The sequence below is a fragment of the Astatotilapia calliptera genome, chromosome 7 (genome assembly GCF_964374335.1).
Source record: "Astatotilapia calliptera chromosome 7, fAstCal68.1, whole genome shotgun sequence".
In the NCBI taxonomy this organism is placed as follows: domain Eukaryota; kingdom Metazoa; phylum Chordata; class Actinopteri; order Cichliformes; family Cichlidae; genus Astatotilapia; species Astatotilapia calliptera.
Genome location: NC_137428.1, coordinates 11,976,045 through 11,993,715, shown reverse-complemented (window position 1 = coordinate 11,993,715; position 17,671 = coordinate 11,976,045). Strand labels below are relative to the sequence as shown.

At 40.9% G+C, this 17,671-nt stretch overlaps 3 protein-coding genes across 4 annotated transcripts in view; 2 read left to right on the top strand and 1 right to left on the bottom strand.

Annotated features, from left to right (window-relative positions):
* LOC113025299 (ras-specific guanine nucleotide-releasing factor RalGPS1) overlaps positions 1 to 17,671 on the bottom strand; it is a 101,285-nt gene that overhangs the window by 79,001 nt on the left and 4,613 nt on the right. The window contains exon 3 of the mRNA XM_026172892.2: positions 2,059 to 2,198. Coding sequence (XP_026028677.1) covers positions 2,059 to 2,115 — 57 coding nt within the window. The 5' untranslated portion in view covers positions 2,116 to 2,198. The remainder of the gene's footprint in view (positions 1 to 2,058; positions 2,199 to 17,671) is intronic.
* LOC113010982 (uncharacterized) lies at positions 6,406 to 10,693 on the top strand. Of its 2 annotated transcripts, none has more exons than XM_080303457.1 (2): positions 6,406 to 6,772; positions 7,003 to 10,693. In XM_080303457.1, exon 2 carries the CDS (start codon positions 7,775 to 7,777, stop codon positions 10,670 to 10,672), a length of 2,898 nt encoding a protein of 965 aa, XP_080159583.1. In that variant the 5' UTR covers positions 6,406 to 6,772; positions 7,003 to 7,774; the 3' UTR covers positions 10,673 to 10,693. The 2 variants fall into 2 exon arrangements, with proteins under 2 accessions (XP_080159583.1, XP_026006108.2); XM_026150323.2 differs by having other exon boundaries at positions 6,960 to 10,693.
* LOC113028030 (uncharacterized) lies at positions 10,620 to 14,518 on the top strand. The gene is made up of 2 exons (XM_080303455.1): positions 10,620 to 14,234; positions 14,422 to 14,518. Exon 1 carries the CDS (start codon positions 10,723 to 10,725, stop codon positions 13,810 to 13,812), a length of 3,090 nt encoding a protein of 1,029 aa, XP_080159581.1. The 5' UTR covers positions 10,620 to 10,722; the 3' UTR covers positions 13,813 to 14,234; positions 14,422 to 14,518.

The following is a 17,671-nucleotide window of genomic DNA, read 5'->3' as shown; positions in this document are numbered from 1 at the left end:
ATATCCAGTCACACCAAGCCAAATGCAGGCACGAAAATGTTTTCCAGGCAGTTTTCCCTGGAAAGCTTTTTAAATAAAAATCTCAAATAACTGCTTAACACTTTAACAATAACCAAGCAACTTTGCAGGAACTGCACAATAATGTCACATAATAAAACTGAAAAATATTTTCAACCTGGAACGTTCTTGGGTCGAGCTTTTTAACCAGCTGCTTAATGCCCCGTTTTTCTACCAGGTAACAATATCGGTAACTTCCATCCACTATTTATTCTTCCTGTCATACGGAGTACAACTGGCAAGTAGTTCAGTAATTTATTTAAAATATAAGTTGTTCATCACCAGCTGCTAACATCTCGTCCGTCATAGCCTGGTTGTACTTAACAGCCTCAAGTAATGAAAAACATTTGTTTTCCACATTTTTTTTCTTTTCTCCAATGACTGTAGAAAACTGTTTTCTGACTGTTTTCTACAGTCATTGGTTTTCCCACATTCCACATTTAGCAGAAAGTTTTGTTTTGTTTTTTGTTTGTTATATTTTGCAAAATATTCTGCTTCTTTGGAGTTTTCTGAAGTAGATCCATTTTTAGGTATTCAAAAGTCATTGGCAGGGGGATGTGCACCTCTGACGACCTCTGACTCTCAGACATGCCCGGGCTTATTTTGTTGTTATTCATACACAGCAGCAAATGTATGGCATTGTTATAACAACAATTTCATAATATGACATTTTGATATAAATATCAAATAAAAAATACATACAAAATATAAACTGAATACTCACATTAAACACAAACAAACAAATAAACCCACCAGCTTTGTACTACAAAGTACAATGTTGGATACATTTTATATTTCAGAGACAGCACGCATAAGATAATGTTTAGGGCATCATGTTTTCTCCCATCCCGTGTATTAACCCCCGTATGAAAGTTTTTCTACACAAAACCAGGGATTTTCAACATATCAATTCTAAACATACTATTTTTCTTTAGAAAGCACCAATTATTTCTATTTGCACCTGTAGTAGAAATATTTCAGAAATCCAACTAAAATTACCAGTGTCATTATTATTAAGCCCTCTGAAAAACTGACCTTTTTTTTTAAAAGAAATTGAGCCATTACACAAACCATTGCTGAGCAATGAGGTGCTTTAACTTGATGCTCAAAGCTTGTAAAAATGAAGTTAAATCTGAGGTATTTCTTCCATATTTATGGCCTGGTAAATGGTAAATGGCCTGCATTTGTATAGCGCTTTTCTAGTCCATAGGACCCCAAAGCGCTTTACACTACATTCAGTCATCCACCCATTCACACACACATTCACACACTGGCGATAGCAAGCTACATTGTAGCCACAGCTGCCCTGGGGCAGCTACAAGGCAGCTACAAGCTTTTGCAAGTTTGTATACTATATATACACAAACTTATATAGTGTGTGTGTGTGTGTGTGTGTGTGTGTGTGTGTGTGTGTGTGTGTGTGTGTGTGTGTGTGTGTGTGTGTGTGTATTAAATATATATATATATAAAGTTTTGCAAGGGTTTGAACTGTTACTTGAGAAGGTATCACAAAGCCTTGTGTTGCATGCAGAGAGGACAGAGTCAAATCCCTTGTTTGTGTGCACAAATAAAGATAATTCTGATTTAGCCCTGGACAAAGTCCTCACATAAATCCTACTAAAAATCTGTTGGGTGAATTAGAAGCCAAGGTCCATGCCAGAAGACCATCAAATCTAGAGGAGCTTAAGAGATTCCTCAAAGAAGAATGGGCTGGGATTTTCTTTTAGGAGACTGCAGGCTGTTATCTAGCAAAAAGGATACACAACTGGCTATTAGCATCATGGGACACTAATAATTTTGACCCTTGTAGCTTTTGGGGTTATTTTTAAATAATTTTGTTTCTGTGTGCTAAGCAAAATAATGGAAGCATCCGTTATAAAACTAGCATGTTTGGATTTGTTTAAAAAAAATGTTGCTCTCTTTAACAGTACTTGGGGATTATTAAAAAACAAAACAAAAATAAACAAACAAACAATAATCTCTGTAGAACCATGTCCTTACCTCTGAGGTGACTGAATTGATGCTAGTACCATCCGACAGCCCGTTCCTGCGATACATGCTCACAGAGGGATTGAATGGATGCACAGGTAATGGCAACTGAGGCCTTTAGCTGGGGGGCACACATAACCTGTCATCCATGCCTGCAAACAGAAGACATAAAGCAACTTTGAGTTTTTGTTTCCATCTTAACAGTATTCAAATGCCTGTATATCAGGTCGGCCAGGTCCACCACTGGCCTGCTCTACTACCCACACAAGACACAAGCAACAGTGGCTCACAGACCAGTGGTGGCACATACTTTGTACACTGCCTCAATCTGACAATAGAGTTCACTGCAGGCAAACGGGCAGGCCCTTGAGTAGAGCGAAAAGTGAACACACTCTCTGCTTGACCATAAAACCAATAAGACCCTGTGTCAGCATGACCGCTTTGCCAGTGGATAAGTGATGGTCTGGGAAGGCATAACCATGGAGGGACACAGACCACTACATATTAGACAAAAGCACACTGGCTGCCATTAGGAGCATGAAATACTCAGACTGACCACAAACACTTTGACTTTTGAACTTTAACTCTCATGGCATCTTTGAATTCACCCCTCTGTAGGTCGATCAAACAATGTGGCATCCTTTCATTCCTTACATGACCCGATCCATAGGAGTATAGATATCGAGCATAATTTCTTCCCCATTGAGATCTGGTGTTCTTTCAAAAGTTTTCCCCCACACCATGGCTTATTACTATGCATTTGTTTGGCGTTTAACAACATTTCTTTACCTCTACACCATAGCAACAGCTCAGAAGTCATTTGTGTTCTTTTTAGAAAATAAAATATTTGCCCCGCAAGAATTCTAAGAACCACACACACACATATACAATAAATGGACAACCCATTCTTCTACTCTGCTGACTGATGCATCCTACTCAGGTAACACCGCTCTGTGAAGAGGGCTAATCTATCTCTGTAGCTGCATGGTAATCAAAGTTTAAATCAAGGCTAGACTGAAACATTTGGACATTTAGACGTACAAGTTGTATGAAAGGGAACCTTTCCCTATTTCTGATACAATACTTTATGATGGTCCTAAAACCAAACTTCATTTTAGTTCATGAAGACATTTCACCGCTTACGGTATGAGTCTGTCCCTTGTAATGAGCCAGTTTTTGTCAAAGGGTGTTGATGAGTCTGAAGTGCACTGGGATGTTACGTTTGGAGAATATTATTCTGACAATGTTCTGTCACTCTGTTTCTCCTTGGCCAGCATCTGAAATTTTTGCCATAGATTTTTGCTGGATTAATGAAGGTCCAGTTAAGATAATCACGTTTTAAATGATTTCGCCATGTTTGCATATTCCTTTTCTTTCCCTTCTACATTAGAGGAAATATTCTCTGCCCCGTATGGTGCTGAGCTACCTGAAGGACATCACAGACCCAAGTCTGGATCTCCCGTAGTTTGCGTAATGGGCAAATAGTAAAGTAAAATGTTATTTATATAGCACCTTTCAAGATAAAAATCACAAAGTGCTTCACAGAAGCCAAAACATAAAAATCAAAATCAACCAAAAGAAAGTTTAAAAAGATGAGTTTTTAGCTGTTTTTTGTTTTGTTTTTTGTTTTTTGTTTTTAAAAAGCGACCACTGAGTCCACAGATCTCATGTTCAAAGGGAGAGAGTTCCACAGTCTGAGGGCCACAGTTAAAAAAGCTATGTCGCCTTTTGTTTTCAGCCTTGTGTGCTGGACAACCAGCAAACCCTGATCACATGACTTCAGGGACTTGCTGGGAATGTATGGATGTTAAATTTCACTGATATATGTTGGTGCTTGTCCATGCAGAGCCCTGAAAGTCAAGGTCAAAACCTTAAAGTGGATTCTGAATTTAATAGGGAGCCAGTGCAGCTGAATCAGGAGGGGTGTGACATGGGAGTACTTGGAAGACTTGGTCAGAAGCTTTGCAGCAGCATTCTGAACAACTTGCAGATGCTTCAAAGAGGCTTTACATAAACAAGTAAACAAAGAATTACAATAACCCAGACGAGATGAAACAAATGCACGAATGACAATTTCTAATTCGGAGCGCGATACAATGGGACTCAGCTTAACAATGTTTCTCAAGTGATAAAAACAGGAGCAGACCAGAGATTTAACATGAGCGTCCAAAGTCAGAGCTGAGTCAATAGTACCATCAAGGTTCCTGATAGAAGGTTTGGCAAATGTAGCAAGTGGACCCAAGTTTTCAATAATACTAGGTACAATTTTTTTAGGAGGACAAACAAGGGCAGATTCTTAATCATTAAATTATCTATACTTGATAAAAAAAGCTATGTATTGTACGTATATATGGTCCAAATGTTGATGATCCCTCATTCTTTCACGGTTTTTTCAGTGCACTCTCTGAACACTTAGATGGCACACTTGTTCTTGGAGGCAACCTCAACCTTGGACTAAATGGAGAAATGGGTAGGCTCAATACAGCAGGAACTCGGCGTAATTGGCAGTCCACAAATATAATCAAACTGTATATGAGCAACTTTGGTCTTTGCGATGCATGGCGCTCCCTTCACCCCACCAGTAAGGAATATACTTTTTTCTCACATGTCCATCACTCCTACTCTCATCTGGATAATTTTTTGGTCAGCAGCTCACTGCTGAGTGACATTTCAGATACTGAGATTCAGAGGTGTGGACTCGAGTCACATGACTTGGACTCGAGTCAGACTCGAGTCATTAATTTTATGACTTTAGACTTGACTTGAAAAAAGGTTGTAAGACTTGTGACTTGACTTGGACTTTTACACCAGTGACTTGGGACTTGAATTGGACTTGAACCTGTTTACTTGAAAAGACTTGATATTTTACCCAAATCTAAAATTTAACATACATATTATATAAAAAGTGTGGACCATTAATTCACTTTATTCATTCATTCATTCATTCTTACCACACTCCGTATGTATGTGAGCGTGAGCTGTAGCACAGCCAATCAAATTAACCAGATTTTTAAAAAAAACAAAAAAAAAACGCTCGAGCCAAAAATGCTCCCAAGAGTAATTTCTTTCGGCTACATAAACTACGAAGTAGTCAACAAAAAACGAAATGCAACATGCAAAACATGCAAGAAGAGAATTACAGACGGAGATGGAACAACTTCCAACTTTGTCCGACATTTGAAGTTGCATAAAGAACGGTAAGTGCTGCCTTTTTTTGCTACGATGAGATAGCGACTTAGCTAACTTCATCTTATTAGCAAATGTTCTCCGGGCTACGTTGATGATACTGTTTGGCTTTAACAGGTATGATATGTTTGTCATGCTATTTTAAATCCGGTCCTACAAGCGCATCCAAGAATAATACGCAACTTGTTCGCTCAGAATTGTCGGTGAATGGTGAGCAGGTTCCGTTTCAGAAAGTGGGTTCTGTAGCTGTACTCAAGGAAGACAGTTTCTCTCCGTCTCCTCCTCATCATTAACCCCGTAGAGCTACATGTTTATTTTTGTAAGAAAACCAATTACACCCTTATTTTTTGTTTATTATTGTGACTTATTTTGACATTGTTATGTGTTGCCAGACCATGGTTATATTTCATTATGCCAGTAGATACTGCTCTTGCATTGCTGTGGAACTACCAGAGAGACTCTAGCAATAGGCTCTGTGCACGCGCAGCTCAGAAATAAATTAGCTCCGTCCTGAGCAAGACGCTAACTTCGGTGTCCTCTCTATTAATCCACAGTTTGCTCATATTTGGCTACGCAGTGCTCTCTAGCCTGTGTGCTGCTTGCTGCCGGTCCAGATTCCCCTAGGTCTGGTGCCGGTAACATATGGTCGTGTTTAACTTTTGCATGTCTGAGCCAGGGAAAAAAAATTTTGGTTAGAAAATCTGGCCCACCTTAGTGTGTAATTGAGTAGTCCTGCTATATAAGGCCTTTTTCTTCTGTCATTTATGTCAATACATCAAATAAAATACTTTGATCTTATGTTATTAGCTGTTGTTTATTTGCAAAGGTCAGTTATTCTTAACAGGGATGCTAAACATTGCTTATTGGAACTGTATGCAGAGTTTTGAGAAAAGTGTTTTAATAAATATTGTTTATATATTTTTCATTTATATTTTTTATTGTCTGAAAACTATGAGAGTTTAAGTGTTAATAGTTATTTAGGATTATTAGGATCAACTTAAAGTAAAATGCAATTCATGAATGGCTGAAATGGAATTTCTGACATGAGTCTAATATGCTTACCTCTATCAGATTTGAAGAATACCAGATGAAAAAGAGGATCACAAATGAACCTCAACAGCCTTCCATATCACAGTTTATGGACACTTGTGCCGGACAGTACAGCATGTGTAGCTGCCGTCATAGGCAACTCTCGCATTTAAGTTCATTTTATTAGATATGTAAGGTTGAAACAATTAGTAGTTGAAATATTAAGAAATAAATCAATAGTAATTCATGTTTTGTTCATTGGATTTATATGTTTAAATGTGTTATTTTTACTAATTGTGCAATTAGATAGGAACCTTTTCTATAGTTCCGTCTGTTGTTGCTAAGAGGGTATTTTTGGCTGGCACACTCAGCAAGCTAATTGAGACGAGCCACGAGGTTTGCACGTCCACAGTAAGATAGTAAATAGTAAGATAAATAAAAGAGTGCCTTTTTTGGACCTCCCCACGATGTAAGGATTAAAGTTTTATTCCCTTTGAGTGAGGCCAATGAGGTAAATGTTTTCTTTTGTTTATTTTCGTTGTATGTAAATATGCTAGTGTTGCGTGATATTCTAGTGCAATTACCGCAGTGTGAGGTGTAATGTGTATTTTATTGATTGTTTTGTTGGAATGTTTCGCCATATATAATGCTTAGGGGCTTTATTAAGAATATTCATTTAAGTTTGTATTTCTTTTTAGTTCTGACGGCATTGTATCGGCTGTGGTTGGACATCATTACAAGTTAAGGCATGTCGAAGAATCCTCCTGTCCGAAATAAATGTCAGTTAAAACACAAGGAACAAGTTGAGCTTTATTACGACTCGAGGGGAGTAACAGTCAGAACTCAGCCTGCTTCGTGCTGGAGGAGAGAGAAGGAGAAAGAGGTCTGCCGCAGCGGAGCCGAGCGGGAGCGGAGCTGAGCCGAGTGGGAGCGGAGCTGAGCCGAGCCGAGCCGACAGCGCGCCGGGTCACGTGATTAAGCTCGCGTCTCTCTCAAGCATCAAAGACGCTCAAACACACACACAGACATCTCATAAAGCAACCAGAGTCCAGCGGTGCAGCTTGGTTAAGCTACAAAGAAGTAACACGTTTATACAAGTTAAATGTGGAGAGTAGATTTCTTTAGCTCATCTTAAAGGGACTCTGTCAAGCAATGAAAGTGGAAGTGTGGTGGTTTGGAGTAAAAGTTTAAGCTCATGTTATTGTTGTTTATGCTAAGTAACTGTAATTAAGGTACGTTTAAGTTGATTATAAGGGTTTGCTTATTTTAAGACTGCATTAGATATTTAAAGGTCACATTATAGTATTTTGTTTGACATTGAAGGTTATTTTCTGTTTTACTACAAGTGAAGAGCAATTTACTATTTTGGTTTAAGAGTTTGTGACATATGTTTAAGTTGACTCTTTAAAGTAAAGCAATTTAAGGTCCTAGGTGCTTCATAAGGTGACTATTCACGTATTTAAGTTGACCTAGGTGACTTGAGTGTAGTACAATACCTTTGACTGTCTGTGACATGGAGCAAGAAGGCTGTGACACTGAAGCTGTGGAGCAGCAAGAAGCTTTTGAAGAGCAAGAAAGTTTGCCAGAACCATGCACAAGTAAAGCTACTAAAGAAGGAAGTTTGAGGAAAAGTCAAAGAGTTAAGAAGTTCACTGAAAGGGGCCAAGCACTACATGATGAAAAGGTGAACAAGCTTCAAGCTCGCTTCAAAGTCAGTTATGAAATGTGGAAAGTTGTTGCAAAACAAGGCAAAAAGGCACTTGAAGAACCTGTTAGTGCAAAACTTAAAGAGCTTATCGGCCGAGTTGAACATACCTCGGCAGAAGTGAAACAAGTTTATGATGAACTGCGCAATCATGAAACTCCTGATGCAGACACTCGCCGCAGAGTGGACACCTGTGATGCGGTTTCTCAAAAGATGATAAAGCTAGCTCAAGAAAAATTAGCAGCAGAAGAAGACGAAGAACTTTCTGAGAGATTGGTTCACTGGAGTGATATAGGATCAGCATTCAATTCTGCCGCCTCTCAAAGATCCAAAGGTTCGAATAGCAGGCAATCAAGAAGCTCAAGTAAGTTGTCTGTAAAGAGGCAAGAAGCAGCTGCAGAGCTTGCGGCTACTGAAGCAACTCTGAAGATTATGGAGGAATTGGAAAGTGAAAGAAAGGCACTTGAAATCCTTGAAGCAGAGAATGCTGAGAAACAGAAGGCCTTAGAGCAAAAGCGAAGAGAGCTTGAAAGGCTAGAAACAGTAAAGAGAATGAATGCTGCTAAAGCACGTTTGAAAGTGTACAATGACGAAGGAAGCTCAGATGAAGAAATATCAGACCTTCTGCACGAAAGGAGCAAACGGAGAAATGTCACAGCTAAACCGATGAATCAGTTTGCACATTCGCAACTTAATGCAAATGCAGAGCCGTTTGATATGCCACAAGCCAACTTAAGGTCACAACCAAGAGAAAGCAAACAGGAAGATAGTACCACAACATTGGCCCAAGCTCTAGCTGAGTCCATTCACATAAGTCGCCTACCAGTACCAGAACCTACAGTCTTCAACGGAGATCCTCTCAAGTACAAGGATTGGAAAATGTCGTTTCAAATGCTGATAGACAGAAAGAACATCCCAGTGAATGAAAAGATTTACTATCTTCACAAGTATGTTGGAGGACCGGCGAGAAAGGCTGTTGAGAGTTATTTTCTGTTGGGAACAGAGCGTGCTTATTACTCAGCATGGAACATTTTGGAGGAAAGATATGGAAGTTCATTTGTAATCACCAAAGCTTTCAGAGATAAGTTGACATCATGGCCAAGGATTGGGAACAAGGATAGCGTTGAACTTCGAGAATTTTCAGATTTTCTCAGAGGATGTGAAGCGGCCATGCTTCAGGTTAAAGGTCTTGAAGTTTTGAATGACTGCAATGAGAATCAGAGAATGCTAAGCAAGCTACCTGATTGGTTGTCAGCAAGATGGAATCGAAAGGTCATTGAAATTGAAGAACAAGATGGTTCCTTTCCAACATTTAGCCACTTTGTTGACTTCATTGCGAGAGAAGCCAAGATTGCGTGCAATCCAGTAACATCGCTTCATGCACTCAAAGCAGGTGACTCAGAGAAAATGAAATCTTTCAAGACAAGAAGTGTTGGAGCAAAGGTGCTAGTGAGTGCTGCAGAAGAGACGTCCAACACAAAAAAATGTGTGTTTTGTGAAAACTCAAATCATAGCATTCACACATGTAGGAAGTTTATGGACAAGGTCTTGAGTGAAAGAGTCAAATTTGTGCAAACTAAGGGACTGTGCTTTGGATGTCTAGGCTTTGGACACCAATCAAAGAAATGTGAAAGGAGAAAGATGTGTGACACATGTAAAGGGAAACACCCGACATGTTTGCATGAGGAACGAGACAAAACCTCAAAGAAAAGGAAAGAAAAGGAAAGTGACAAGGAACCACAAATGAAAGAGATGGAAGGCAATAAAGAGAGTAGAGAAACCAAACCCAAGGAAGCACCAAGTGAAGCAATATCAAACCGTGTGATTCAAAGTGACAGAAGTAATCTCACATCTACAATCATTCCAGTTTGGTTATCCACAACAAGCAATCCTGAACATGAGATTCTTCTCTATGCTCTTCTTGATAGCCAAAGTGACACGACATTCGTCTTGAAGGAAAAGGCAGATGCTCTGGATGCAGAGAAGGAATGTGTGCAGTTAAAGCTCTCGACAATGTCTTCTAAAGACACTTTAGTACCAAGTCAAAGGCTGTCTGGGTTACAGGTCAGAGGTTTCTCTTCTTCAAGGAGAATTCCTCTTCCTGTGACATACACAAGAGAGTTTATTCCTGCGAATTTGAGTCATATTCCCACACAAAGGACAGCAAGAGCGTGGCCACACTTAGAGCACCTGGCTGAAGAAATCGCTCCACTGATTGAATGTGACGTAGGCCTGCTCATTGGTTACAATTGTTCACAAGTGTTGGTACCCAGAGAAGTTGTGGCGGGAAAAGATAATGAACCTTTTGCCCAAAGAACAGACCTTGGCTGGACAATAGTTGGAGGAGCTAATCCATGTGTTGACTATGGGGATGCCATAGGATGTAGCCACAAGATCATTGTCAAGGAAGTGACACCCAATCAGTCAGCTGAGCAGTTGGTCAAAGAAGTGCAATACGTCTGTCGCACACAAGTCAAAGAGGTGGTCACATCTGCAGATGTAATTAAAGTGCTCGAGTCCGACTTCAATGAAAGAAAGGTGGAAGATTCACACTTCTCACAAGAAGATTTAAGGTTCATCTCCATAATGGAAGAAGGAGTGAAGATGAAAGCAGATGGACACTGTGAGTTACCTTTGCCATTTAAGGAAGACAGACCAAGTCTGGCAAACAACCGGAGCTGTGCAGAACACAGACTCAAAATTTGAAGAGAAGATTTGAGAAGGACAAGCAATACCACAAAGACTACACAGAGTTCATGAGAGAGACTATAGAGCGTGGTGATGCAGAAAGAGTTCCCTCTGTAGACCTGGACAAAGGCCCTGCCTGGTACATTCCACACCATGGAGTGTATCATCCTCAAAAGCCTGGCAAAATAAGAGTGGTGTTTGATTGTTCAGCAAAGTACGGAGGGGTGTCCTTGAACGACTACCTGCTTACAGGGCCAGAGTTAACCAACTCTCTAGTGGGGGTCCTGTGCCGATTTCGAAAAGGTCCAGTTGCAGTGATGTGCGACATTGAGCGCATGTTTCATCAATTCAGAGTCAGAGAAGAAGATCAAAATTACTTTCGCTTCTTGTGGTGGGACAATGGAGACTTCAACTCTACTCCATCTGTCTATCGCATGCGCGTACACTTGTTTGGAGCTGCTTCTTCCCCTGCCTGTGCGAACTTTGGTCTCAAGTATATTGCTGCACAAGGTCAAGGCAAGTTCAGTGAAGCTACCATAAGATTCATTGAGCGAAATTTTTATGTGGACGATGGTCTTATCAGTTTCCACTCAGAAGAAGAGGCAATTTGTTTGGTGAAGGAAGCAAAGGAACTTTGCAGCACAGGAGGCTTGCGACTTCACAAGTTTGTTTCAAACAGTAAGCAAGTGCTTAATTCGCTACCGGAAGAAGATTGTGCAGAAACAGTAAGAAAGGACTTGTCACTGGGCGAGCAACAAATTGAAAGAGCCCTAGGTGTCAAATGGTGCATCGACTCGGATTATTTCCAGTTTCGAGTAGTTGTGAACGAGCAGCCACTTTCCAGAAGAGGAGTGTTGTCCACAGTAGCCTCTATTTACGATCCACTTGGCTTTGTGGCACCTTTTGTTCTACTTGGGAAGCAGATACTACAGCAAATGTGTCGAGAGAAAGCAGATTGGGACGAACCACTCACAAGCGATCTGAAGTCACGGTGGGAGTCCTGGTTGTTGGATCTAAAAAATCTAGCAGATGTCAAAATTGACAGATGTTACGTGCCAAAAGATTTTCAAACAGTTCAGAAGTACGAGCTTCACCATTTCTCAGACGCAAGTGTTTCAGGGTATGGTGTTTGTACGTACCTGAGAGCTGTCAGTGAAGCAGGACAAGTCCACTGCGCTCTTGTCTTTGCCAAGTCCAGAGTAGCACCCACGAAGGTTACTACGGTGCCACGATTGGAGCTGTCTGCAGCAGTTGTAGCAGTGCGGATTAGTGACATGCTCAAAGCAGAGTTGGAGCTAGAAGATGCTCAAGAATTCTTCTGGACAGATTCTCAAGTTGTCTTGGGATATATCAACAACGATGCGAGACGTTTCCATGTTTTCGTTGCAAATCGCATTCAGCGTATTAAGGAAAGCACTCAACCGATGCAATGGAAGTTTGTGGTATCAGATCTCAATCCAGCAGATCATGCCTCGCGTGGACTGAAGGCCAAAGACCTCATTACCTCCAACTGGTTTAGTGGTCCAAGTTTTCTTTGGCAAGAGAAACTTCCCCACGAAGAAGTCACGGTGGGGAAACTTGATGCAGAGGATCCAGAAGTACGCAAAGTTGTTGTACTCCATACAACTACAGAAACAAATTCTTTGGCAGAACGTTTTCTGAAATTCTCCAGTTGGTCAAGGTTGGTCAAAGCTATGGCAAGACTTCTCAGATTTGTGAAAGAGTTTAAGGGCTTGGAAAGGAGAAGCAATAAAGCCACTAACCTTGAAGAAAGGACAGAAGCCGAGCTTAAAGTCATATCCATTGTACAAAGATCAATCTTCTGCAAGGAAATCAAGGCACTTCAAACGCGAAAGGATCTACCCAAGGACAGAACAAATAGACTCTATCGACTCGATCCCTTCCTGGATGAGAAGGGTGTTCTTAGAGTGGGAGGTAGATTAGAGCGTTCTACATTGCAGCCACACGTCAAGCACCCGGTCATCTTACCAAAGACTTGCCATATCGCAAAGTTACTGATTGATCACTATCATCAGCGGGTGAAACATCAAGGACGGGGCATGACGATAAATGAGCTGAGATCGAACGGAATATGGATACTAGGATGCAGTCAAGCAGTATCATCCTTTATCTACAACTGTATTAAGTGCAGGAAATTCAGACGTCGAGGAGAAGAGCAAAAGATGGCAAACCTACCAAGTGAGAGAATGGAGACCACCCCTCCCTTCACGTATTGTGGGATGGATTGTTTCGGCCCATTCTACATTAAAGAAGGAAGAAAAGAACTGAAGCGTTACGGGCTTCTGTTTACCTGTCTATGCTCTCGTGCGGTGCACATAGAGCTACTTGATGATATGTCAACCGACGCTTTTCTAAACTCACTGCGTTCTTTCATCGCTTTGCGTGGGAATGTACGTCAGTTGCAATCAGATCAAGGCACCAATTTTGTTGGAGCCAGACGTGAGTTTCTGGAAGCAGTAAAGGAAATGGATCAGGAAAGTTTGAAACAGCTAGGCTGTGAGTTTGTGATGAATCCTCCCTCTGCCAGTCATATGGGTGGAGCCTGGGAAAGGCAAATTCGTACGATCCGAAGTGTATTGACAACCATTCTGGATCAGTCATCCAGATCATTGGACAGTTCATCTCTAAGAACCTATCTTTATGAAGTGATGGCGATAGTTAACAGCAGACCTATCACCCCACATTTACTCAACGATCCTACTGGACCTCAGCCACTTACACCTAATCTTCTGTTGACCATGAAGTCGTCAGTAATACTGCCACCACCAGGAGACTTTGTAAAGGAAGATTTGTATCTTCGCAAAAGATGGCGTAGAGTCCAGTACTTGGCCAATGAATTTTGGCACAGATGGAAGAAAGAGTACTTATTGAGCCTACAACAAAGACAAAAGTGGCACAAAACAAACAGAAATGCAAAGATCAATGACATAGTGATCGTACAAGATGACCAAGCATCAAGAAACGACTGGAAGTTGGCCAAAGTTGTTGCCATACACCCGAGTGAAGATGGATGTATACGCAAAGTACAACTGTTAATGAGTGACTCATTGTTAGATGACCATGGAAAGAGACTGAGTAAACCAGTTCTACTTGACAGACCTATACACAAGACTGTGACACTATTAGAAGCAGATTAGTTTACATTTCATAAGTTCATAGGTGGAAATCACAAGTGATTTGGTGGGAGTGTAGCTGCCGTCATAGGCAACTCTCGCATTTAAGTTCATTTTATTAGATATGTAAGGTTGAAACAATTAGTAGTTGAAATATTAAGAAATAAATCAATAGTAATTCATGTTTTGTTCATTGGATTTATATGTTTAAATGTGTTATTTTTACTAATTGTGCAATTAGATAGGAACCTTTTCTATAGTTCCGTCTGTTGTTGCTAAGAGGGTATTTTTGGCTGGCACACTCAGCAAGCTAATTGAGACGAGCCACGAGGTTTGCACGTCCACAGTAAGATAGTAAATAGTAAGATAAATAAAAGAGTGCCTTTTTTGGACCTCCCCACGATGTAAGGATTAAAGTTTTATTCCCTTTGAGTGAGGCCAATGAGGTAAATGTTTTCTTTTGTTTATTTTCGTTGTATGTAAATATGCTAGTGTTGCGTGATATTCTAGTGCAATTACCGCAGTGTGAGGTGTAATGTGTATTTTATTGATTGTTTTGTTGGAATGTTTCGCCATATATAATGCTTAGGGGCTTTATTAAGAATATTCATTTAAGTTTGTATTTCTTTTTAGTTCTGACGGCATTGTATCGGCTGTGGTTGGACATCATTACAAGTTAAGGCATGTCGAAGAATCCTCCTGTCCGAAATAAATGTCAGTTAAAACACAAGGAACAAGTTGAGCTTTATTACGACTCGAGGGGAGTAACAGCATGACTCATCCACAGCAGAAAGCTATCACGAATGCATTATTAAGTGACTTGATTATTGGTTGCAACCTGCCCCTTTCTATTGTGGAAAACAAGAATTTTCGGCACTTTCTGACGGTAGTTGACAGAAAATACAGCCCGGTATGTCGCAGAACAATTATATCAAAAACGGAGAACCTTGCTGCTGAGAAACGTTCAATGTTAAAAACTCAGTTGAGCGAGACTGATCATGTTTCAGTCACTGTGGACATTTGGTCAGACCGAAGGATGAGGGGTTTCCTTGGTATCACTGTGCACTGGATACAGAAAGAGACAGAGAGGATGCAGCTAAAATCCAAACTGCTGGCCTTTGACCGCTTCAAAGGATTACACACTGGTGAAAGAATCTGTGAGAAATTTGAAGCTATATGTGACGAATACAACATTAAAGATAAACTAGACTATATTATTAGTGACAATGCTGCCAATATGCGAAAAGCATTCACTGTGTGCTTCCCCACTGAGCAAGCTGAGGAACATGATGATGGTGATCATCTTGACGACCCAGAGCTCTGGCATGACTTAACCTTGGAAGATCAGGAAACAGTAGGTGCTGCTATGGCAAAGACACAGCGCCTGCAGTGTTTTGCGCACACACTTCAGCTGGTGGTGAAAGATGGTTTGTCAGAGACCAAAGTGGCATCTCCTTCACTTTCAAAGTTATCTAAGCTCAGCTCTCTACTGCACACAAGCACAACATTCAAAGATGTGTTTGAAGCTGAATTTGGTGAACAGAAAGCGATCCCTGCTGCTGTAATCACAAGATGGAATTCAACACTGAGACAAGTGAAGGCAGTTATCCAATGTGATCATCTAAAACTCTGTGCTGTTCTTGAAATGACTGGGCACAAGGAGTTATTATTCACAACACGAGAGTGGAACCTTTTGAAGGAGATGGTGGACATCTTGAAGCCTTTTGGAGAAGCAACAGATTTGACACAAGGTGAGAAAATAGTCACGATTAGTGCTGTTGTTCCATCCGTGCTGTCCCTCAATCACCACCTTGAGAAACTGAAGCCTCAAGTCTGTTTCCTGAATGGTCTGGTCAGGAGCCTCCAAGCATCTTTGAACAAAAGATTTCTTGGAATCTTTATCAGTGTGCGAATGTCTAGAGCAGAAGATGGGATCACTGCCCCCTTTTCAGATCCAGTGTACCTTAAAGCAGCTGCTTTGGATCCAGCATTTTCTCTGTTGTGGGTGGAACACCATGTGTTGGGCAGTTGTGACATAAAGACAGAGGTGACACAAAAAGTTAAAGGTAAAGATTGAATATAGTTTATATTTTTTCTGTATTTTTTTTTGTCTAAAATTGTAATAAAGGCTCTTTTGCTGTTGTTAATTTGTTTTGCCAGATCTGATCCTGCAAGATGCGGCAGATCCTGCAAAGTCAGAGCAACTTGTGACTCCTGGTGAGGAACATCAAGAGGACTGTGAAGATGGAGGACTCTTTGCTGCTTACTGTAAGAGGCAGAAGAAGGATGTGGGGAAGAGTCCAGCTCTACAGCTAAGTCACTACCTGGATATTGCTGATGGACAGAACGCCCTCTTGTTCTGGGCAATGAACATGCAGACTCTTCCTTCTCTGTTTCATGTGGCCACCAGAGTTTTGGCAGTACCTGCATGTAGTGCTCCTGTGGAGCGAGTTTTCAGCTATGGTGGCATCATTCTACGGCCTCATCGTGCACAAATGACTGACAGACTTTTGGCCAATTTGGTCTTTTGCAAATGCAATGCAGAATAGTTAATAGTGAACTGAAATAAGTTAAAGTGCACATTCTTGTTCATTGTTTATTTATATATATATATATATATATATATATATATATATATATATATATATATAATCATTCATTGTTTTGTACATACGGAAATCTCAGCACTTTTTGTTTCAACAGGAAGTTCTGCTTTTGCATTTTTTCACTGAATGTTTATTCTGTGAATTTGTAATTTAGAGGAAGACTATTCTTGCAGCAAAGTTTAATTGAGCTGTGCAAGGTGCAATTTCAGAATTAGTTTGTTCATATTTTGTAAGTTACTTGTTTCATCAGGTGATGAGATCAATACAGATTTAAAAAAAGAACACATGGTCTATTATTTACACCTAACATATAACTGCAACATTATTTTTTCGTTTTTTTTTTTTAAAGACTCGAAAGGACTTGAAATTCAAAGTTTCAGACTTGTGACTTGACTCGGACTTTTACACCAGTGACTTGAGACTCGACTCTGACTTGCCTGACATTACTTGAGACTTGACTTGAGACTTGAGGATAAAGACTTGAGACTTACTTGAGACTTGCAAGACAATGACTTGGTCCCACCTCTGCTGAGATTCACCCTATAGCTGTCAGCGATCATGCTCCTGTATCTTCAACACTAATGCACAAGAATAATACTACGCCAAGTAAAAACTGGAGATTTAATACATCACTGCTTAAAGATGAAGACTTTATTAAATATCTTAAAAAAGAATATTTAGACTATAATGATGCTCCCGGAACTTCAGCATCTGTTCTATGGGAAGCAGGGAAAGCTGTGATGAGAGGTAAAATAATTTCTTTCTCATCACATAAAAAGAAAGAAGAAAACAAAAACATTCAGGAATTAGAAAAAAAACATCAAATCCCTGTATGTCTGTGTCTATATGTCAGGTTGGGTATCAGACGCCACCTCTCTGGGGACATCTCAGGCCCTCTAAGGTATGGAGGCCGATCTCTCCCCACCACTTCACCTGCCAGTGGCAGACGCCCTCAGACATCGGTGCGTTGGTGGTTCTTTGTGTCCGGGGATGGGCGCCCAGGTACACACCGGCTCACTCCTTGGTGGCTGCTTATCGGGGCCTGGAGCCTGGGGCTCGCTCGGGCCACTTCAGGGGTGGGGTACTCTCAGCCTCTCGGCCTGGGGCTCGGTCACTCAGGCACAGCTGGCTGCCGGCGGAGCTCACGGGCATGTCACTGCAACCCCCCCTGGCTTCTGCTCCGCGGCTGCGGAGTGACCCCTCATCTGGGGCTCTCTTCAGCTCTTTCTGGGACAGTGGCGCGGCTGCCCCTCTGTTGGTCTTCCTTGGTCTCTTGT

Excerpts from the sequence above, each read along its gene's own strand:
- LOC113010982 (XM_080303457.1), top strand. The coding sequence starts at position 7,775 with ATGGAGCAAGAAGGCTGTGACACTGAAGCTGTGGAGCAGCAAGAAGCT.
- LOC113028030 (XM_080303455.1), top strand. The coding sequence starts at position 10,723 with ATGAGAGAGACTATAGAGCGTGGTGATGCAGAAAGAGTTCCCTCTGTA.